We start from the raw sequence: 23,101 nt of genomic DNA on the forward strand, positions 1-23,101 counted from the left end.
CGTTAAATTTTTGTATAATTCGAATCAGACAAAACTACATCAACATATTTTATCGACAAACCCCAGTTTTACTGATTCTTAGATATTTAAATTTAGTAAACAATATTCCTTCAAAATGGCGACTAGTCTTTTTGTTTGTCACGTGCTATAATGTCACATGTTTGTGCTAACGGGAACGCGTCATTTTAAAAATAATCGTCTTTATTCAACTAATTGAAATGAAAATGGCAGGATTGAGTTTTGCATCAACTAAGATTGATTTATTACCGAAATGATTTCGATTTAGATTATATACTTGAGAAGCAACTTAACCTTTCACCTTTTACCTCTAACCCGGGTAGGATCTGAAAATGGCTACCTCCATGAAGTACATCGCGACGTTTTTATGTCGTGTGTCGCCTTTAATTTCGTATTCAGTTCGTCAGTATCAGGTATTATATTTCATTAAAACGATGTGACGTGCTGACTAACACATTACATGTATGGTCGAATATTAAGTGCGGGGAAAACGCTGGATGCTGCCTTGTTGTGTTGTACCGCTTTTGTTAGTGCTGTGGTTTTTCTACCACATAGACATTGGTCCTACGGATATCAGATATCTGTTTGTAAGTGAGGCATAATAATTAAATGAAAACACTAATTGATATGTTTTTCATCACGATAGTGGTTTAGCTGGTCTTTAGTTGGTGTGTGCTCCAGTATAGATCTATATCACGCTGCTCCTGCCTGGGGGTGGAGGGGTTTACAGTTTAGTGACACTTCATTTGATTGAACTGGGGTTGATATACAAGTTATTTAGAATTAGACTCTAAACAGTTTTTCAAAGTTCTCAAATGGCTTTAGGCTACATTTATGAAAAGGACGTTTTGATGTTTTATGGTGTGATGAGGTCATTTCTTGTGCTTTCAGTCCCGTCTACAGAGGCTACCTGCAAGGACATGTCTTTCTTTGTCTCCATTTATACATCCCAGACACTCGTACTGCAAAGCAGCATCGCTTCAGGACGAGGCTGTTGCTCAGGCTACTGAGGCTTTAGCCCGCTACAAGGACAGGCCCTGGGATTACCTGGAGAGTGAAGGTAAGTGTCCGTAGGTACCTCGACAGACGTGTTGCCTTCTGTCCACATTTTGTGATCTCATTGCTTTTCCTTACCCTGACAGAGTATATTGAAAGGTATGGAAGCAGTCCAGTGTGGGCTGACTACAGGAGGAACCACAAAGGAGGCATCCCCCCTCAGAAGACTCGCAAGACTTGCATTGTAATATTTCAGTTGTTTGTTGTTGTTGTTTTTTAACCACAGATCACTTATGTTAAGATTGTCAAAATAACCAGGGCACTTCTGTCTCTAGAGAGGTGACAAGATATGTGGAAACCCCTGCCCAATTTGTCGTGATCCAAACATCATCATTCACCATCAGGTGGGTTACTATGTTGGTCTCACACACACCAACTAAGGACTTGGAGAATATTGAAGTTTTCTGTATTGAGCCGGAGCTTTTGGGCCAGATTTAATTTTTTTAAATAAATAATATTGTTCTTATGATGTGAAGTTTTTATCTTGGCGCGTATCAGCGACAGGCCAGTATCAGCTGTAGTTTTCTTATACATCACGTGGTTGGCAAAAATAAATTGCATGTCTGATTTGTCTGCAGATCAGTACTTTCATTTTTTTGACACTAATGAAAAGAACAAAGCAGAATGAGAACATCTTGTCAGCTACTTCTCTCAGTAATGAATGATCAGAGCGTCTTTATGACAGTTTGGTCATAACCCTGCACAGCAGCAGCCTGCTGGAGGTCATTTTGTAGGGCAGTGGTCCTCCTCATACAAAGGAGTAGATACTGGTCCTGTGGCTGCGCTGTTACTCTGCTATGGTCCTCTCCAGCTCTTCATGTGTAAAAAGTCTATCATTTGTTGGTAAGCTGCAATTTATTTTTCTTGCAGAATGTCAAGTTGTTGCAGCAATTCATTAGTCCCCACACTGGAATGGTGTTGGATTCCACTCGAACTGGCAAGTTGTAATACCACCAATGTTAGGAAGTGTATTAATGCAGCAGGATGTTCCACTCATGTTCTGATGGTTCTGCCGCCTTCAGGTGTGTGTATGAAACAGCAGAAGAAGCTAAATGAGGCAGTTGACACAGCACAAGATCACGGTAGGTGAATCGTGATAGCCTTAGCTGCCACTCATCTCCACCAGAGCACTTTATAACACTTATACTGCACTTTATAGTGCATTTATAGCACCTTTTTAAATAAGCACACCTTCTTGCACTAATCTTTTCTAGTGCAACAACTACCATCTTCTGTGCAACCCATTTAATTTGTCTAACTTCCAGCTTAGCTACATGCTAGGTAACTGGCTCAGCCTTAAAGTATAGTTTCAGGCTACAAGTTAAGAACTATGACCTCAAATGTAGTTTTATTTGCTGTTAGAAATAAAATGAAATGACACGAGTGGTAAGTCGTGTCAAGCGGGCGATTGTGGCTCAAGAGTTGGGAGTTCGTCTTGTAATTGGAAGGTTGCCGGTTCAAGCCCCGGCTCCGACAGTCTCGGTCATTGTGTCCTTGGGCAAGACACTTCACCCGTTGCCTACTGGTGGTGGTCAGAGGGGCCGGTGGCGCCAGTGTCTGTCAGTGCGCCCCAGGGTGGCTGTGGCTACAATGTAGCTGCCATCACCAGTGTGTGATTGTGTGGATGATTGTGTATAGTGTAAAGCGCTTTACAAACACAGACCATTTACCATTTAAGTTACAGCTACTGATGAGAGAACAAAGACATCATTTTAAAAACACTCTTCTCTTCTAGGCTTGCTTCCTTTTCAGATTCCATATGTGGAATTTTCAGGGGAGGACTACTCCAATTCCCATGATGCTGTGGGCTCCACACCACCACCCTCATCCTTAACTTTAGGTGACAACTGGTATACATGGTATGGGGAAATACTTCCTGATGAGAATGAAGTGGCTAAAGTCAAAAAGACATATAAAGCTTACTTAAAGTGAGCGAGGCGCTGATCATGCTGTTGCAAAAATGAGTTTGTTTTTAGCCCCTGTGATGTTTGTTCTGCAGGTGCACAAAGCTGTACAATAAACCACAATGAAAAATTGAATCACTTCCTGTTTTATTTAAGCAGATTATAATTCAAGACATTTTATCACCTACATATTTATAATCCAGTATCTGTGCAACTTCAACCCCATAAAGATGTTACAGTCCAGAGGAAGATCCATATTATGTGTGCTCACACACACTGGAGGGCTCAGCAGGTGTGTGCCCTGGCATCAGCTCTGATCAGGGATTGGCCTTGCTGACCACAGTCTCTCCCAAGGCTTCCAGCACCTCCCGCTTGTAGTCATCAAAGTCTCCATCAATCTGGTTGATGGTACAGTCCTCCACCACCCAGAGCTGGCACTGTGTCTCTGTGATGAGCCGTGCATCGTGACTCACGATAATCACAGCTGGACGAGAAAGTCAAGATGTTAATGCTCCGATACACACTGGAGTCTAAAGATTTATTGATAAAACCAAAGCTCACTCATTCTTTTGAGTACAAATATTATATTTTAACAGCGCGTCTACATGTACCCCTAGCTGCCTACTCCACGATGCTGCAGAAGTCCCTACTTTTTCATTTACGACTTTGGTGCTGGTGAAGAAACAGTTGCAATTACTTTTCCATGTATATAATTATTCTGAACGTCCACACGGTGACAGTGTGGGCACATAACTGTGAGTGTGATAACTTCACATTGATATGGGTGCGTCTGCTAGGACGCGGTCCTAATAAAGGCAGGCACAGCCATATCATTTCGAAAGGTTCTGCCCAAGCCAGGAGTAAACAGAGGGATGGAGTCATTTAAAAGTATTTAAAATAAAAATATTTCCCAAATATGGGATAAATAAAGAATTTCTTAATTGTTCCACAGTAGTGCTTTCCATCTAGCACATTACTTCAAGCATTTGAAATAGATGTGTGAATTATGTGAGCACTTAAGCAGTTAGAATAGTCATCCCTACTGAACTGACCAAGCAGCCAGTCTCACCTCCTTTGTATTCATTGATGGCCTCTGATAAAGCATCGATTGACTCAATGTCCAAATTGTTGGTAGGTTCGTCCTGTGAGACGAGAAGCAATTAATCAACAAGACAGTAGAAAGTGTTCATCACGAGGAAGAGCAAAAGACCGAACAATGCTTACCAAGATCAGTACGTCAGGCTGACGACAGGCCAGTTCAGCAAACACTACTCTGGCTTTCTGACCACCTGATGAAGACAAAATCCAGACACTATTAGAAAATATTTCCTTCACAAGATAGTACAATAAACATTCTCGTTCACCAGTTTATGTTTATACCAGAGAGTTTGGAGATCTGAATGGTGTGGGCGTGGCTCTCGAGGCCAAAACGTCCCAGGCACTTCCTGCCATCCTGGTAGGGAAGATTGAAGTTCCTCATCAAGTACTCTGTGGCCGTTTCCTCCATGTTAAGCTGATCTGCATACTGCTGGTTAAAGAAGCCCACTTTCTGCACACAGAAAAAACCTACATGTTAGCTGGTGAAAACAGTATTCCAGATTTCCACATCGGCTGTAGCTTCAGTGTTTCCTAGTAAAACAGAAGGCAAGTTTTGTGGTCTACAAACTGAGCAGCAAAGTTAACCTTGGTTTCATCTGTGCGAACAGTTTTTCTCAACTTTCCAGCCTCTTTCATGTTTTCCAGCCTCATTAGTCTGATTGTCTGGTGTCTCATAAATGGCACTGTACCACAAAGCTGATCTGAATTCCAGTGAAAAGCTACTAAAAGCACTATCGTGCAAAAGTCTTCAGCCACACCTCCTTTTTTTGTCTTTTTGAAAAGCTTTTTTTTTTTTATGTTGGCTGCTTTTTCACACTCTGTGCAGAAATGGAGGAAATCTGACAAATGGAGGATAAAACAAGACCCTCATTAGAAAATGTAGCTGTCACAAAGCCATTCGTAAGGATGAGTTCTCAACCACAGAGGAAGACCAAGGTATGACAAATCCCACCAAAACGGAACTGAAAATCAGTGGGAGCTGATCTTATATAGTGATGAATCCAATTTTCGGTTCAAATCATCATCGACACAGATGGACGAAGTCAGCAGAGAGGTAAATAGTGAATGTCTAGAGTCATTTGTAAAACGTGGTGGCGGCTCGGTCATAATTTCAGGCTGTGTCAAAACCTACAGAACACATAAGTGGGTTGACCATCGATATGTAAAACCAGAAAGGGTCTAATTGGCCACTGCTTCAGTTTTTAGCACGACAATGATCCCAAATATAATATGTCAGTGCAGTGAAGCAAAGCCAGACAGTGGAACATTATCAGTTAAACCATGTGGGACCACCTTCACAGCGAATAGAACAAAAGACAGCCAACATCCAAAGACACTTGTAGAAGAAAGATCTCAATAAACTGTTTGTACATCGACTTTTAAATATTAGGCTAAAAACCCTACAATATTAGAGAGAAACCCCTCTGTAAGCATCAATAGAGGGAGGGAAAAACTCCAGGACCAGGCTCAGGGAGGGGCAGCCATCTGCTGTGCCTGTGTGCAGGTCAGGAAGACAGCAGAGTAAGACGGCTAACAGCCAGAGTACGGGAGAGATCGTCCAGTTACATCTGAGCTGCTGAAAGTGGGGAACTATGCATCAAAATGGTTGCAACTGTTAAAAGTAAAACCCTTAAAGCATCAGTAGGAAGTTACTCACCAGCCGATGATTCTTCCTCATCTCACCTTTAGTCTGAAAAGTGAAACATCCTGTTAAGTCAGCAGATTGTAAGTTTTTGTAAATTTGAATATTACAGCTTTACGTCTCCAGCCTTACAGGATTTAATTTGCCAGTAAGCAGTAACAGCAGGGTACTCTTTCCAACACCGTTGGGTCCAACTATACAAACTACAGCAGGAAGAGAGGAATAAAATGTGATACATTACAGCATCTCATTCACAACAACACAGTGAGCAGCGCCTCCACATTTAGTTTAGAAGATGCTGGGTACCAGGTGGTGATGTAATCCTTCCTGTATAGAAATGTGTCTCGCAAGCCTACAAGCAATAACATGGAATACAATCTGGATAAAACAGAAAGACGCAAGACAAAATCTCAACGTCTTCGATGTCAAAGTCGTTACCCTGGAAGGAGTTTTTCAAAAGCTTTGTTTTCCGTTACCTAAAATGACATTTACGTGTAGATGAGAGGCTAAAAAGTACCCGATTACTTACTGAAAGTGTTCTTATGAAGCCAAATACTTACTCCTCGATTCCATGTCAATACCAAAGTCCACATTTCTGAACAGCAGCTTCTGACCCTCATAGCCAAAGTCTACACCTGCAGGTGGCACAAATGTTTTCATCAACAAGATGAAATGACTGTTACATTATTAAACAAGCCACAGGAAATCTTCTACATTATGGCTTTTCTGTCCTAAAGATGGCATCATTTAAAGTATTTACTGAACACACACAGACTCCACTTGTTAACTGCTTTATGTTGATATTTATACACTGTTAGGACCCACGGACAGAACCAGGATCACAGGAGGTGACCTGTCACAGGAAAGAGTAACACAGTGTTTCCATCCACTCACTACACTGGAGAAGTAAGTAGATGAAGTGTATTGTTTAGGTTTGAATTAAAAAATGAAAGAAGCACATGCTCAGTAGGGGAGGAGGGGGGGAGATGTGAATATGAATGAAGTGTGCCAGCAGGGCTGGGCAATATATCGAGTTTTTAAATATATCGATATATTTTCATACGAGATATAAGTTGTGACAATATCCTTTATATCGACATAGTCTATGTTACGTTATAATTATACTTGTGGAGCCGCAGGTTTGCCTCTCTTTCGTCCACTTTTGTCTCTACACAGCGTTACTCTGCCTCGCCTTCACTGAACACAACTCCCCCTCCTCCCCCATCGCTTCACCTGCAGGCAGCACAAGATGGGCACGGCAGCTATCAAAGAGGAGCTGGTCATAATTATTATTACTCTTATTTGGAGTGTCAGACGAGCAGCAGAATAATGTATTCTGTAGAGAATGTTGGGAAAGTGTCCCGACTAAAGGTTGGAGCACTACCAGTATTTTCACCCTTTACAACAGCGCCATAAAGTGCAAATGAAGAGTGTGTGAAACTGTGTGCTGAATCCCAGCCTCCTGCCCCGAAACAAACCACCTTACAAAACTCGTATACCGTATTTTCGGACTATATGCTTACACTAAAATCCTTTCATTTTCTCAAAAATCCACAGCGCGCCTTATGTATGAGTTCTGGTTGTGCTTACTGACTGCAAACCAATTTTCTGTGCTACACGGCGCTCAAAATTTTTTTAGTTCGACTAAACTACGAAGCCGCACCGCCTGATGGATTGTTGGAACATTACGGCTACCGTAGTCCGGAGCCTCGCGGAGTGATACGTACTGTGCTTCAACGTAATATTACCGTATTGTGTGTGTATAAGGGCCATAAATGGCACCTGTTCAGAGACATGGTTACGAAGCAGACTTCAAACTCCAGGCTGTCGGTCACGCAGTAGAAGTTGGGAACAGAGCAGCTGTGAAATCTGTCTTTGTTATTATGCTCAGCGTCTGTTAGTTTACATTTTGACTGCACAAGTGTGAGCTTTTTGTTATGCACAAAAACAACATTGTTTTTTAATAAATGCTGATAAAAAAATGACTCAAATAAATGATGTCCATCTACGCTGCATGTTAACAAAAGTGCCGGTGTGACATCTGGGACACAGCTTGGACTAAGAACTCTCTTTTTGTTCTTACTTAAAGGCTTTAAAAAGAAAATAGAAAAGAAATTTGGTTTGTGGGTGCCCAGAGCACAGCAAGCTCGGTTTCATATTTGAGATATTCACATGTCGCTTGTCCTGAAACATTTCCTGTACAGCTGGGAATCAGAGAGAGTAGACTGAACGCTCGGAGCAGGTGCACATGTTCTTACTATGCAGTCCCAGTATGGGTGGTGAGAGAGGAGGTGGGTTGGGGAAGGTGAACTTTACGGTGTACTCTTTGGGTCTTTTCAGCAGCTCTGTGGCCTCATGGCTCTCCTCCTCCTGACCTCCCTTCTTCTTGCCTTTTAGCTGCTTTCTGGTCAGGGCGTCCTTAGTCTGTTTCTCCTGAAATGGAACAACGTAAGTGATGTCAGCAGGGACACTAGCCTCACAACAGACGGATAAAAGTGTCACCTGGAAATTAAGAAATATTTTGCCGAGTCTAGACCTTGCAGGCATATTACAGCAGCATTAACTGCAACAGAATGATCAGCTGATCATAGACGGGTTCCCCTGACAGCCTAAACGGTTGGATTTTGTTTAAATTTTAAATCCTTCTTCTCCTGGTTGAGAAGACAGTATTTTTGTAACTAGTTGATTTGGTGCTCAGGTGTACTTGAGTGAAGAGAAAGCCATACTCACAGCCTGTTTGGTAGACTTGCCACCAGCCTTCAGCTCCTTGAGTTTCTTCTCCTGTTTGTCGTACTGTTTCTGCAGTTCTTTCTGCTTCTGCACGTACATCTTCTTGAAGGTCACTTAAAAAATGAGGAAGAACTGAGGTAAAGCGGTCCTAATGTCTTTAACTAAATCACATAGTTTCGCACAAACTTCTCTCTCTGCAAGTAATTAGTGACTAGCGATGACACGTTGTCACTTACAATAGTTCCCTCTGTAATAGTAAAGTTTCTGGTTGTCCAAGTGGACGATATCTGTGCACACATCGTCAAGGAAACTCTGGTCATGGGAAACTATGAGGAGAGTCTTCTTCCAGCCTTGAAGGTAGCTGCAGGTGGGAAAGAACAGTCAAGAACAACAAATGAGTCACATTACTAAGACTGAAGCTACTTTCATAGCTGATGGAAGCTGTAGACTGTAGGAAAGAAAAATGTGACGTTTTCTTCTGTACAGCAATTTCAATAAATTAACAACAAATCATGGTAATGTTGTGTCATTCATTTTTCACACGAACCAAATTTAAACGAGTTAATAATTAAGATAAGACCTACTTGTCCAAAATTATCATAATAATAATGGTTAAATGTCATTTAATTCGCTGAAATCAGAGACAGAAAAAGTTCTTTCCAGCACCACTGGTTCCAACAATACCAGTTGGAAAGTGTATGGAACTGCACCATAATTAGAGACTTGAGTCTCTTTCACTGTGAGAAGTAGGCTAACATGTTTCATGAGAACCAGTTAGAAATTTAAATGAGCTGTTATTGGTTAGAAAGATGACTCGTACTTGTTAAGCCAGATAACAGCATTCAGATCCAAGTGGTTGGTGGGTTCATCCAACATCAGTAAAGTGGGCTCCATGAACAGGGCTCTGTGGGCACAGACGTTAAGGTTGAGACAGGTTGATGCTATACCAGTTCCACTGAGGATGTTTGCTGCAGCGCACCTGGCCAGGGAAACTCTCATTCTCCACCCTCCAGAAAACCTCTTGGTGGGTCTGTTCTGCATCTCAGGAGTGAATGACAGACCAGCCAATATCCTTCTCGCCTTGGCCTCAGCTGCTGCAGCTCCTATTGCCCTCAACTCTTCATAGACCTGTGGAGAGAAAAGTCAGATAATCAGCATACAGGCCAGCAAAGATCACCAAAGGACTCTTAATGTGGGTCCATTATTAATGGGAAGGCTGTCGACAAGGGAAGCACCGTCTGCCAGAACATTGTGAGGAATTATTTTACTGCTGGATGGTTTTTCAAACGTTACATCTCTACCTAATGCTGAAACGGAGCCTCTGGCTCAGCGATGAAAGTACTGAAATACACTTTACGTGGCATGCCCGAGGGTGTCTCTGCTCACACTGCTGTATAACTTACTGTTAATGCATTTAAAGTTGAAGGTTAACTTATAGCCACCATAAATTAGGAAGCCTTTATTAATTTGTTAAATATGGCAGCAGGACTATGTTCATAAGCTGTATACTGTATCAGGTCTGGTAGTGCACATGGACACCAACCTTATCCAGCCTCTCAGCTACACTATCCTCTCCCTTTTCCAGACGAGCCTGGAGCCGTTTCTCCTCTTCCAGAAGCTTCAGGCGGCGAGTGTCCGCCTTCAGCACCGCCTGAACTGCTGGCGTGTCATCAGCGACCACCTCTAACAAACAAAAGCATTCCACAGAGTCAATGGGTGATAACAAAGGGCACACAGCAGAAAAACGACAGAGCACAAGAGGGACTTATCACCTACCCTGTTCACACAGCAGCACATCAATGTTAGGAGGAATACTGAGAGCTCTATTAGCTATATGCTTCAGTAGAGTGGTCTTTCCTTTTCTGAAAGAAAAAATGAACACGAGAAATCAGATTATTTCTGATTCAAAGTGCCTGGTGTGATTTACATACGTCCTGGTGTTTGAGCCCATGCTGAAGAAACCAAGTAGCGCTATAAACGAAAAACCAAACATTGAAGCACACATGTATATTAAAAACATTCCTCTCTCGCCCCTGCAGGCGGTCTGTCCTCCAAGCTCAGGTCCTCTACCAGAGGCCTGGGAGTTTGAGGGTCCTGTTCAGTATCTTAGCTGTTCCCAGGACTGCGCTCTTCTGGACAGAGATCTCCGATGTTGTTCCCGGGATCTGCTTCTCGTGTTCCTTCTTCCTGATGTTGCTGTCATTCGGTATCACTACGGCCGTCTTCTTCCGCTTGTCTACCACCACTATGTCCGGTTGGTTAGCCACCACCATTTTGTCCGTCTGTATCTGGAAGTCCCACAGGATCTTAGCTCGGTCATTCTCCACCACCCTTGGGGGCATCTCCCATTTTGACTTTGGGACTTCCAGGCCGTATTTGGCACAGATGTTCCTGTACACTATGCCGGCCACTTGGTTATGGTGTTCCATGTATGCCTTGCCTGCTAGCATCTTGCACCCTGCTGTCATGTGCTGGATTGTCTCAGGGGCATCTTTACACAGCCTGCAGCTGGGGTCTTGCCTGGTGTGATAGACCCCAGCCTCTATGGATCTTCAGATCAGAGCTTGTTCCTGTGTTACCACGATTAGTGCCTCTGTGCTGTCTTTCAGTCCAGCTTTGTCCAGCCCCTGGTAGGATTTCTGGATGTCAGCCACCCCCTCTGTCTGCTGGTGGTACATACCTTCCATGATGGTTCCTCCTCTTTCTTGGGTTTCTGCTGCCTAAGGTATTCACTGAGCAGGCGGTCGGTTGGGGCCATCTTCCTGATGTATTCGTGGATGTTTGTTGTCTCATCCTGGATGGTGCTGATGCTCACCAGTCCCCGGCCTCCTTCCTTCTGCTCAGCGTACAGAATCAGGGTGCTGGACTTGGGGTGAAACTTGTCTTGATGTCAGTGGCTTTTATCTCCTCCTTTAGCCAGCTCATTATCCCAGCAGGGTACCTGATCACGGGCAGTGAGTTGGTGTTGATCATTTGTGAAGTGCTCAGCCAACGCCCCTTCATGTGTCGACACTGTGTGGCACTTTGGCCGATTGGGCCCCTCTCGATTTTGTGCCCCTCCATTTTAATGGTTTTCCCACATAGAAGCTCAGAGACATGCAGATATACAGCGGACGACGTTGGAACAGTTTAAAAACTTGAGTGTTTGTGGAACAAACCCACTCAAAGTCTTGGGTTAAAGTTTCCACTTCTTTCTTTCTACATCAGCGCTTATGTGGTGGTATTGTCTGAGTGGCGACACCTATCGTATTGCAGCGGCTTAACGGCGGTTATAAATATAAGTGACTGTAAGACGAGGATGCGGCAGAGAACAAAGTGACCATTGTGACGGTAGCTGCTTTACACCACATCCTCCAAACTTCAATATAGCATTTTTAAAAAGAAATCTACAGTAACTAAATGTATTGGCCACTGTGGTGCAGTCCATTATCATACAATTACATGTTATATATAAAAAAGGGTTTACATGTCAGGACAAGACAAAGTGTGATTAAAACGATGCTTTTTAATCATCCAGAAAACGTCAGCCTCTGTCAAAACCTCATATTAGTCACGCAACAATTTTTAAATTCCAAACGAGCAGCGTGCCAAACGGTTTTTGTTCGTTAGAGCTGCTTCTGCACTAAAAGAGGAAAATGTCAATCATATATATTTAATCTGTTATATTCTGGATATTTATATCAGAGCTATTTCATATATTTTTTAACTTTGTGATATATTTTATTATTTAACTGAGTTAGTCTGTTACTGTTCTTATTGTCTTGGAGCGACTGTAACCACAGTATTCTCATTATGATTGTGAAAATGTCATAGAGCCAAGACGCCACGTTTCCTGTTGACTGTAAGAGTGAGAGAGTCTCCGCATCTGAAAAATGAACAGACCATGTCCCACCACGACAATAGAAAAATCCATACTGTTGGTACACTGTGCAGCTAAAGTAATCAATGTTACCATCATGGTTGGAAACACACCCACAGGGCAGAGCTATGTGAAAAACGTCTGAAAATGAAAAGATTCAAAATGATCTGAAAAAAATAAATAAATAAAGATATTCTGTGCAACAGTGCAACTTGAGGGGCTTCATATATTTTCCTCCATTTTCTTGTCTTCCATCCAAATATTGTACATTAATATAGTCAAATTCCCAAAAGTCAGTTATGAAATGACAGAGCAAGTTTGAAACTGGTACTGAAAAGTGTCTGTGCTGCTAAAGTACTGATGACAAAAAGATATTTACCCATTTGGTCCAACTAAACCATATCTTCTTCCTGCCACAATCAGAAGGTCAGCATTGACGAAGAGCTCCTTGCCATGAGCAGATATGCTGAACCTCTCCAGCTAAAACACACAGAGCAGAAAGTCACTGACAGAGATCGGAAAGAACAGTCTGACAACAATCTGTCATTCAGAAATGTAACAAAAACAAAAACAAAATGAGGAAAACAAAAAGAAATGAGCAATTCCTCATTGCTCAAAGAAAAAAAAAAAAAAAAAAAACACGAACAAAATTATAGCAGAAGTGCTGCCAGAAAGAGGGTACCAATTTGTTTATTTGGTAGTTTAATGAATTCCATTTTTTGTCTTGTTATACAATATTTGAAATTTTAAAAAAAACAAAACACTACATTTTTAAAATATTAAAAAAAAAAAAAAAGAAGAAGAAAAAAAAAGAGCAATTCCTATACCTAGTTCATTTTTACCCTTTTCAGTATATGGGCATATGAAGTGAAAGGTTTCAAGGAGGCTAATTGCAGAACTGGGAAAGCCTAAGCACATCGTTATCACTTTGTCCGGGATTAAAAGGACCACCTGTACCAACAGGTTCAGTTCTGAAGTTTTGTGTGTTGCTCTGGTGTGTGTGTTGGTCTGGTGTGTTTGTTGCTCTGGTGTGTGTTTGTTGCTCTGGTGTGTGTGTGTTGCTCTGGTGTGTGTGTGTTGCTCTGGTGTGTGTGTGTTGGTCTGGTGTGTGTGTTGTTCTGGTGTGTGTGTGTTGCTCTGGTGTGTGTGTGTTGGTCTGGTGTGTTTGTGTTGGTCTGGTGTGTTTGTTGCTCTGGTGTGTGTTTGTTGCTCTGGTGTGTGTTTGTTGCTCTGGTGTGTGTGTGTTGCTCTGGTGTGTGTGTGTTGGTCTGGTGTGTGTGTTGGTCTGGTGTGTGTGTTGCTCTGGTGTGTTTGTTGCTCTGGTGTGTGTGTTGCTCTGGTGTGTGTGTTGCTCTGGTGTGTTTGTTGTAGAGATGGACTGATCCAATATTACGTATCGGTATCGGTCCGATACTGACCTAAATTACTGGATCGGATATCGGAGAAAAATAAAAAATGTAATCCGATGTAATCCTTGTATCACGAAAGCACCTCACAAAACTTGCAACACGCCGTAACTCACCTCAGAACATTAGCACGTCGGAGCAGTATGCATCACGTGATAGAGCGGCTGTGGCATGCGGGACCTGTCGGTGGTCTGGATAGCATGTGGAGCTTCGCTAGCAACCCGGCATTTCATCTCCGACAAAGTTATCCCCGAGAGAAGTAAAGCAAGTGTGTAAGTCCATCTCTGAATGTTTGTAAAGCATTCCTGCGTTAAGCTTAACGAGCGACTGCCTCTCGCTCTCCGGCTGCTACTTCAATCATGAAACTGCTTAATGATCAGCTGATCGGCTTTTCTGTCGCGAGTCCGTGTCTCTTGTTTGCTTTTGGCCCACTTTGCACCAGACAGAGGAAACCAGCGGCTGAACAACAGCAGCACGTTTAAGCTTGATCAGCTGTTGTTAGAATGTATTTAATATTAGTTTCTACACCAGGATCTTTTTCTACGCAGCTGACGGCTGGTAACTGTGCAGGGGCGGATCTAGCAAAGTTTAGCCAGGGGGGCCGATAGGGCATTAACAGGGAAAGGGGGCACAAAGACATACTTTTCTTTCTTATTCTCATTTAAGATGTCTCGCTTTTAATTATTTAATATTTATCTGAATCTTACACCCAAATTTTTAATCTGATGTAAAATGTATAGAAGTCCATTACTGCATATAGTAACTGTTAAGTCTAATATACCCTAGTAAGCTATAGTACTTTTTCCTTTGGGAAGGTACCATCTGTGCAGTCTGCAATTTTGTTGAAGAAAGATGTTGAATCTATTTAATATTTCTTGAAAAAGAATTGATTTCCGTGCATTTTTTTTTTTCACACTGCATCAAATTAAGGTTGATTACGTTGATTAAGCATCATGAGGTGGAGCGTGAGGGGTGGTTCCCTATTTTTTATTTATTTATTTTTGTTGTTGCTGGGAGTTGGAACCCTATTAGTTAGGTTGCTTAATATTTACGCTAAGTACTCTTTAAAATACCAGAATAGGGAGGATGGTATAGGTTTAAGTTTATTAGATTGATCAGTATTGCTGAACTATGAAATTTTTTTTTTTGCATACAGGTATAACAGAATAGCTTTAGTGTAGTTGTTGTTTTAAACTTGAGTATGAACTTATACAAAATGCAGCAAGATATAAAAAAAAAAACAGTTTTGTTGATTAAAAAACACTATCGGATTCATATCGGTATCGGCAGATATCCAAATTTATGATATCGGTATCGGTATCGGACATAAAAAAGTGGTATCGTGCCATCTCTAGTTTGTTGCTCTGGTGTGTTTGTTGGCCTGGTGTGTGTGTTGGCCTGGTGTGTGTGTTGCTCTGGTGTGTGTGTTACTCTGGTGTGTGTGTTGCTCTGGTGTGTTTGTTGCTCTGGTGTGTTTGTTGGCCTGGTGTGTGTGTTGCTCTGGTGTGTGTGTTACTCTGGTGTGTGTGTGTTGCTCTGGTGTGTTTGTTGCTCTGGTGTGTTTGTTGCTCTGGTGTGTGTGTGTTGCTCTGGTGTGTTTGTTGCTCTGGTGTGTTTGTTGCTCTGGTGTGTGTGTGTTGCTCTGGTGTGTTTGTTGCTCTGGTGTGTGTGTTGCTCTGGTGTGCGTGTTGCTCTGGTGTGTGTGTTGCTCTGGTGTGTGTGTTGCTCTGGTGTGTGTGTTGCTCTGGTGTGTGTGTGTTGCTCTGGTGTGTTTGTTGCTCTGGTGTGCGTGTTGCTCTGGTGTGCGTGTTGCTCTGGTGTGCTTGTTGCTCTGGTGTGTGTGTTGCTCTGGTGTGTGTGTTGCTCTGGTGTGTTTGTTGCTCTGGTGTGCGTGTTGCTCTGGTGTGCGTGTTGCTCTGGTGTGCTTGTTGCTCTGGTGTGTGTGTTGCTCTGGTGTGTTTGTTGCTCTGGTGTGTTTGTTGCTCTGGTGTGCGTGTTGCTCTGGTGTGTTTGTTGCTCTGGTGTGCTTGTTGCTCTGGTGTGTGTGTGTTGCTCTGGTGTGTGTGTTGCTCTGGTGTGTGTGTGTTGCTCTGGTGTGTTTGTTGCTCTGGTGTGTTTGTTGCTCTGGTGTGCGTGTTGCTCTGGTGTGTGTGTTGCTCTGGTGTGTTTGTTGCTCTGGTGTGTGTGTTGCTCTGGTGTGTTTGTTGCTCTGGTGTGTGTTAACACAATCTTTCTAGCAGATTCAGCCCAAGGTCAGCAGTTACATCTCAGACTTCACAGGCCTGAGTTAGCATGTGAAATATTAAAGTTCATGATAGCACAATGAGGAAAAAGACACACGTGGCTTGTTTGGAGGGACTTTCAGGGAAGGTGCTTCGACAAGCTATTAAATCATGGGGTGTACTTAGTTTTTCAAAGAACTTTATAGGACAGAATTTCAGGCAGTAGTCCCAGAACACTGCAAGTGTCAAGAAAGCTATAATAACCTTGATATCAGAGGCGTTCTCCAGCATGGCCTGTCTGGAAGACATCTCAGCCTGGGAAATGGAGAAATCTCCTTCCAGTGCATTCTGAGCACGGACACTGGCCACCTGACGCTCATACTCCATCTGAAAGGAACGGCGCACACATGGACGCACAACCACACAAATGAGAACAACAGCAAGGCACAAAATATGCTAATTACATCAGGACCACAGAGATTATACCCGTGATGCCATAGCAGCCTATGGTGCCTACAAAAATGTGTACAATCCTGCAGGGCTGCTCTTATGTTTTCATTTCACACTGACAGCATAAACAGTGACGATGAAGGCTTCTGACTCTGAAAGGCAGTTGCACTATATAGGCCTTCACACGCATATGAACTTAGTGACATCTCATTCTGGGTGTGGTCCTGTTGGCTTCATCAGCTGATGGCCTCCAGCTCGACTTGGAACGGCCCACTTGGGCACTCCACCCTTTCAAGTGGAGGAGTTTAAGTAACTCGGGGTCTTGTTCACGAGTGACGGGAGAAGGGAGCGGGAGGTCGACAGACGGATCGATGACCGAGTATACAGCCATTTACTTTCATGCCAGTTTTAACTGCTTTTCGTTTTTAAATAAGACTCAGCTATTTTCATAGGTTTGGTAGTTCTCTTAACATTCTGACACAACAGCATGGAGAGTAATTACCTGTTTTTTCTTCTTCTTCTTCTCCTTTTTGGTGAGATTAGCATACAGGTCATCTTCTGGCTTCTTGGCCTGCTCTGCGATGACATCCTCTGCACTCTGAGGGTAATAGTCAGAAAAGGTTTATTCACTGAGCAAAGCAGAGAAGACAGGACAACACCTTTGGAGAAAGACTTACCATTGTGGTGTCACCTATGTCACTACCCTCCTCTTCCACATCTTCATCCATGCTACGTGGTCTCTGAGCACTTTTTTCTTTCTACGTGGACAGATTAAAAACCCATCATTAGAGAAAAAGCACACCAACTCCATCATTATCCAACAGGTGGCATTCCTCTTGTGCTGTTGTCCAACTTCTTCGTGTTCCAGTGACTCTAAGACTTTAAAATAGAAATTGACTGGTATTTGTTTGGTTCTAGGTGTTGCACCTCTTAATGTTTGTAATGGTTCACGGTTGCTGCCAAGAAACTCGCATTGACAGGTATGGATGTGAGCAGGACTCACCTTGGACTGAACTTCAGCCTTCTTGGTCTTCTTTGTAGGTTTCTCTTCAACATCCTCCTCATCAGACCCTGACTGACAGTAAAAGAATCAGAAACTGCTGTTTGGTAAAGTGGAAAATGTCTGCAGACCAACATTACAGACGAGACACATTAAGTGTCCAGCAGCAGACCGAAGGAAATCTGATGCAAGCATGCATTTTTTAAAAAGAGAACACTGAGTCTGTCGCTGGAATAAAGAAGTCAGAGATGTTGACCAGCCTTCTCTTAATAGTACAAAGGTTTTACATTCTGTATGTGCGCTGTTATGTTATCAAAAAGAAAAAAATCAGAAACTGAATATCAGCAGCACGGTGGCACGGTGGTGAGCACTGTTGCTGCACAGCAAGAAGGTCCTGAGTTCAATTCCACCATCGGGGTCTTTCTGTGTGGAGTTTGCATGTTCTCCTCGTGTCTGCGTGGGTTCTCTCCGGGTACTCCGGCTTCCTCCCCCCCATCCAAAGACATGCACTTAGTGGGGATAGGTTAACTGATTCATCTACATTGCCCATGGGTGTGAATGCGGGAGTGAAACACAAACTACCAACCCACGACTTCACGCGACTTCACGTAACCAAGCAAACCACACATTTTCTAAAAGCCGAGATCTCACAGATTCCAAAACTGCAAGTTTCGGCACGCTCCAGCCAAGATTCACTGAGACGACCACAAAAGAAGACCACAAACATGTTTCCCCGTTTGATAAACAATAACATGAAATCATGGATATAAACACAGTCTATCTGAAGCAGGAAGAACACAGCTTATGTTGTGATTTTAATGCTTTTTTATGCAGACTGTAGCAGACTGCTGGATGTACCAACAGATGGCTTATGTGTCTCTATTGCATTGTCATTAACTTTTGTCTCTTCCATTGTTTGAGTTTTGTCCTTGTGTTTCCATGCTCTCCTTCACCACCAGCTTCTTTTGTTTGGTTTCTTGCTAGAAAGGAGTTTTTCCTGTGCTTGCTCACAGGTCTGATTGTTAATGCTCCAAGGTTCTTCTCTTATATTCTAAAGCCCCTTGAGGCAAGTGTTGTCTGTCTGCATTGGTAATATATATATTTATAGAATTAAATGCCTGCACTTAGATAAAGCTACCACATTATGGTCACAGCCATACTGGCAGGAATATTAACTGTTAACACTCTTAACCCACATGAAATGGAGTACTCCACCTTTTCTGCAGGTTTTTCATCTTCATCCAAATCACTTTCCTCATCCTCATCACTCTGTCCTTGGCTAAGAGCAGCAAAGATGTTCCCACCCTGAAAGAGACCAGAGATGCTTTACAGAGTCGGCGTGTGAATGTTGCTGATGGCGGAGGTCAAGCAGAGTGTTTGTGAGTGCTGACAAACCTTTTTCTTACTTCCTTTACTGGAGACAGTGACTGTGGAAGCAAAAGATAAGTACATTGAAACAGCGTCATACACTTTATGAGGAAAAAGAATGATATTGTTTTAGAAATATACCTGAATCCTCATCACTTGCTTCCACTGAGAGTTTTGACAGTGTCAACATGACATTTTCATCATCTGCATCGTCACCTTTTCCTTTCCGCCGATCTTTCTTTTTTTTCTGAGGCTTGAAATAAATTCAAATGTTACAAGTAGTCAGAATCTTAAAGACACTGTTTCTGGTGCTTTATTTAGAATTCAAGACCAGTTTGAGCTTAGTGACACAGGTTCTTTTTCAGCAGGGCTGTTTAACCTACAGGCAGGAAGATGGATTGCTCCATCACATGCTTTTGAATGAGCTGGAATTCAATGTGAAAAAGGGTGGAGGGGGGCAAACAAAAAAAACAGCCTACGCGATACAATTTCCAATTCTGGTAAGATGTTCCTGTCTTTTTGCCCGTGTTAAGTTACAGAAAGTGAATGCTGTTCTTTTCAGTGTTTTAGTTGAACACCTACATGTCATGTTGATTACCTGTTTTCCATGCATGTCTTTCACAGGCACCACGTCCACCTTTTCTGTGGCAAGTTCCTCAAAAAACTGGAGAAAACCACATCCAATGAGACATGCTGTCTAAAAAACAATAATGTTATATGTTATATTAAACATGTACTCACAGACTTTTTCCCCTTTTTATCTTTCTTCCCCTTTTTGACAGTTTTTTCTGTTGAAAGAAAAGCGATTTGAAATTTTACAGAAACACAACTGGGCATCACTGATGTAGGAAATTCTGTGTATAAAGCTAGAATAGTAACTGTCATAACCTAGTAGAATGGAAGAGGGAATTTACCAACAGTGTGAGCAAGTGCACGTCAGTGCGACAAAAGCTGTACTACAAAGGTAGAAGCACTACGGGGTTGGCTGGCTTTATGCATGTTTGTTTGTGCTGATTTCAGAAGCACAAACTTTGAAAAGAAACACGTGAAAACAAATGAATCACACAACCACGACTGACTAAGGACTACAGGAAATGGTGACACATTTAGGGCTAACAAAACATGTCTTGTTTTGCACCTTGTGTGCCGCTGAGAGGTGCTGAGCTGGAAAGAGCTGAGCTTTCCGTCTGGTCTTCAGTATTCCTGCCAACTTAAAATAACACAGTGGAAGGAGTTGGAGAATATTTACACCCCAAAAACCCAAACAAAAACACAGTCTAGCTTCTCTGGATGTCTTAAGTTACATTTCTCAATGATCAGAGTGGTTTTCAGCATTTAAGGTTTTTAAATCACATTTCCAGAGTGAGATCACTCCATAACATCTACAGTGAGCACAAAACCTGCACAAGGGTCTGCAGATGAAAATGAGCCCAAGGCTATAACCTGGCATATTTACATTTGTTAAAATGTTCATTAATATGCATTGTCCCTTTTCCTAAGTAAATTCCTGTCTTTATTCAACAGTGCACACACCACAGAGCACACAGATTACTTCTTTTTTAATTTGTAATGTTGGATCTTAAACACTGACTACAACTTCAGTCAGTTTTAAACATCGTTTTTTAACACTGTCCCATGTGTCAGTCAGTGTATTTTCTTTTGCAGGGACAGTTAGTCGCCCACAGGTGGCAGTGACTCTGCTTTGATAAATACTTGCAACCAAACAGCATGTAGTTTAATTTACGCTGCAGTGGTTTCACAGCAGGGCGATTTCACGTTTATACAGTAGAAGAGTTTCTAAAACTCAGCCCTCCTCTAGCTAAATACTCCAAAATCACTTGAGCTGTCCGATTTACCCAGATATAACTCTGCAAAACACCCGTCTCAATCTACAGCCGTCCCTCGTTATCACGGTAGCTACGTTCTAAAAATAACCCGCGATAGGTGAAATCTGTGAAATAGCCAGCTTTATTTTTTACAATTATTGTAGATGTTTTAAGGCTGGAAAACCCCTCACTACACACTTTATACACTTTTCTCTCACCCGCAGGCGCCTTTGATGGTGCGAAATCGACATTGTTGTGTTTGTTGGGGAGAAAACGTACAAACAGTACAGCACTTTAGAGTCACACTGCCATCGAAAAATCATTATTTAAATGATCAGCATCTGTGCTCAGAAATGTACTTTTTTTATAGTCGATTCTACAGAACCATTCACTCCTTTCAGAGCAGTAGGATCCGTAGATGAATGATGGTGGGCTTGTCGTCTGTTTTAACAATAGTTTCTCAACAGTAGGCTGGAAATTACACAGCCAAATCTGCTGGGAAACACACTGGCATTGCTATACCAATCTTACCACTGACAACTTGCAGTTATCTTATATGCACACCTAGAAACCAATTCAGAACAACCTTAACATAAATGACTGTGGGAAGAAACCCTATGCAGGTACAATGAACATGCCATCTCTATTTATATAAAGACCTTCAGGAAGGCTTAGACCACAGGATTTACTATATGCTGTCAAATCAGTTGTATTTAAGTACAAATCCAAACGCAATGCCTTTCTGGCAGTTTACCATACTGAAGGCCTTACACATGTTAAATCTAGATCCTAGGTACTTCGTAATTGCAAATCCTCTAAAATGCTGCAACATGGATCCTTTTATATATATATATATATATATATATATATATATATATATATATATATATATATGTATGTGTGTGTGTGTGTGTGTTAGCTAGTACAGTTTATTCGGACCACTTGGTAAGGCTCAGCGACATATCTGTCGTTCATTAAATATCAGTTTCTACTTTTTTCTTTTACTATTCTCCCTTTATGTTACACGGGTTATTACGGGTTATTACTAACAGTGTGGCATTAGCTTAGGAAATGGGTGCGTGGTGTAATAGCTTAAAGCATGTTGTTTGCTGATCCATCGTTTGGCATCAGGTTGTTTCCCTAAACCTGTACTGTACCATCACCAACATGAGCTTGAGTCGACCGGTGCTGAGCCTCTGCGTGACCATATTTAAGCTAAACAGCGATTTGGTAAAAGTTGGGCTTCAACAGATCAGACAATACTCAGGATTCATGACAGTTGCGCTTATTTATGAGATAGCGACTGTTGGCAGCGTGCAGTTTTAAATGAAGACTGTGAGTTTTCGGTATTGTTTCTGTTTATATTCTCTTTATCTGTGCTACTTATCGTTAACTTAGCTGTAATGCTACTTAGCCTACTGGCTAGCTTCTCACGCGTCTCTCACCAGATGCCGGAGTTGCTTCATCGTCCACCCACTCTGCTTCTTCTTTCACCTTTTTGGGCATTTTATTATTTTAACTACAATTTTCTGAAATTACAGCTGCTAAAAATTTGGTTTGTTTCTCTTCTTTTTTTAAGCCAGTAGGCTTTCACAGCCCCACACACATGTGACACAGCGACCTGATGACGTGAAGAAGTCGGATCGCCAACAACGTTAAAATTCTTCTTCTTCGCCAAATGAGTCAGGTGCCACCTCACTTTACCGCCACCATTGTGTTGGATGACCGCGTTCAGAATATTTCTTTAAATACAACCGTGTTTGTTTATCTGACTACGGAATCAGTTTCACTTGTAATTTTACATTAGGCTGTTTTATTTGCAGATAAGCACATCTGAAGAATAAAGAATACAAATATGATATACCCGGGTTTAAGTAATGAAATGAATTGAAAGGAGGGTTTCCTGTTCCAGAAAGAGAATTAACTTTAACTCTGAGTCAGCTGCCGTGGTAACAATCACTGTGATCTGCTCGCTAACAGGTTTTCTTTAACAAACTCTGAATTTCTCACTGACCTTTGCCCTCCTGCTGCCCCTGAACCAGCTGACTGACACACCGATTCCTTTCCTCACTCATAAAGGAGCCAATTAATTTGTACAAGTTTACAGTTTTACAAAAACTGAAATTCAGATTTATGTTAGTTTGCTATTTTGTGTAATTAACTTGAATGTTTTTACAGCCACTCAGTTGTAAATATGTAATTGAGACAGCGTTTACATTTATTTATCAGCTCAGAATAAAATCAATAGTCTCCATCTTGACTCCATCTGGACAGTGATGCTCTGAGACTGTTAGCTTCCATGCACTGCAAACATTTATGGCCTAGTGTATGTTACACATTTATGAATGATAAGTCATCTGTCACCTTGAATCTTGGAGATGATCTGAATATTTGAGTGAAGATGAGGCTGACATGACTTTAAGATTAAACACTTAACTAAATCTACTCAAAGTAACATGAAATGCAGCTGACAGTCAGTGTTCTGACTACATTAATGTTGAATTGTGTTCATAGGTTGAACT

At 42.0% G+C, this 23,101-nt stretch overlaps 2 protein-coding genes across 4 annotated transcripts; one reads left to right on the forward strand and one right to left on the reverse strand.

Annotated features, from left to right (window-relative positions):
* The first annotated feature begins 193 nt into the window (after window positions 1-193).
* Window positions 194-3,113, forward strand: mrps18b (mitochondrial ribosomal protein S18B). Its single transcript, XM_080862364.1, has 7 exons — window positions 194-431; window positions 910-1,078; window positions 1,161-1,258; window positions 1,350-1,418; window positions 1,945-2,011; window positions 2,097-2,156; window positions 2,810-3,113. The coding sequence occupies exons 1-7, from the start codon at window positions 351-353 to the stop codon at window positions 3,004-3,006; spliced, it is 741 nt and encodes a 246-aa protein (XP_080718490.1). The 5' UTR covers window positions 194-350; the 3' UTR covers window positions 3,007-3,113.
* abcf1 (ATP-binding cassette, sub-family F (GCN20), member 1) lies at window positions 3,109-22,225 on the reverse strand. Of its 3 annotated transcripts, XM_080862359.1 has the most exons (26): window positions 22,025-22,225; window positions 19,892-19,963; window positions 19,495-19,541; window positions 19,352-19,417; window positions 18,895-19,006; window positions 18,781-18,812; window positions 18,601-18,690; window positions 17,389-17,460; window positions 17,063-17,143; window positions 16,888-16,983; window positions 16,200-16,322; window positions 12,687-12,787; window positions 10,225-10,310; window positions 9,992-10,131; window positions 9,428-9,576; window positions 9,269-9,352; window positions 8,685-8,809; window positions 8,449-8,561; window positions 7,977-8,151; window positions 6,279-6,353; window positions 5,851-5,921; window positions 5,734-5,766; window positions 4,359-4,527; window positions 4,203-4,267; window positions 4,048-4,120; window positions 3,109-3,462 (listed from the first exon to the last, which is right to left on the reverse strand). In XM_080862359.1, exons 1-26 carry the CDS (start codon window positions 22,083-22,085, stop codon window positions 3,296-3,298), a joined length of 2,478 nt encoding a protein of 825 aa, XP_080718485.1. In that variant the 5' UTR covers window positions 22,086-22,225; the 3' UTR covers window positions 3,109-3,295. The 3 variants fall into 3 exon arrangements, with proteins under 3 accessions (XP_080718485.1, XP_080718486.1, XP_080718487.1); XM_080862360.1 differs by lacking the exon at window positions 19,892-19,963 and having other exon boundaries at window positions 22,025-22,224; XM_080862361.1 differs by lacking the exons at window positions 19,495-19,541; window positions 19,892-19,963 and having other exon boundaries at window positions 19,352-19,450; window positions 22,025-22,212.
* Window positions 22,226-23,101: the final 876 nt, after the last annotated feature.

This window comes from Rhamphochromis sp. 'chilingali' (assembly GCF_963969265.1).
Source record: "Rhamphochromis sp. 'chilingali' genome assembly, chromosome: 17".
Classification (NCBI taxonomy): domain Eukaryota; kingdom Metazoa; phylum Chordata; class Actinopteri; order Cichliformes; family Cichlidae; genus Rhamphochromis; species Rhamphochromis sp. 'chilingali'.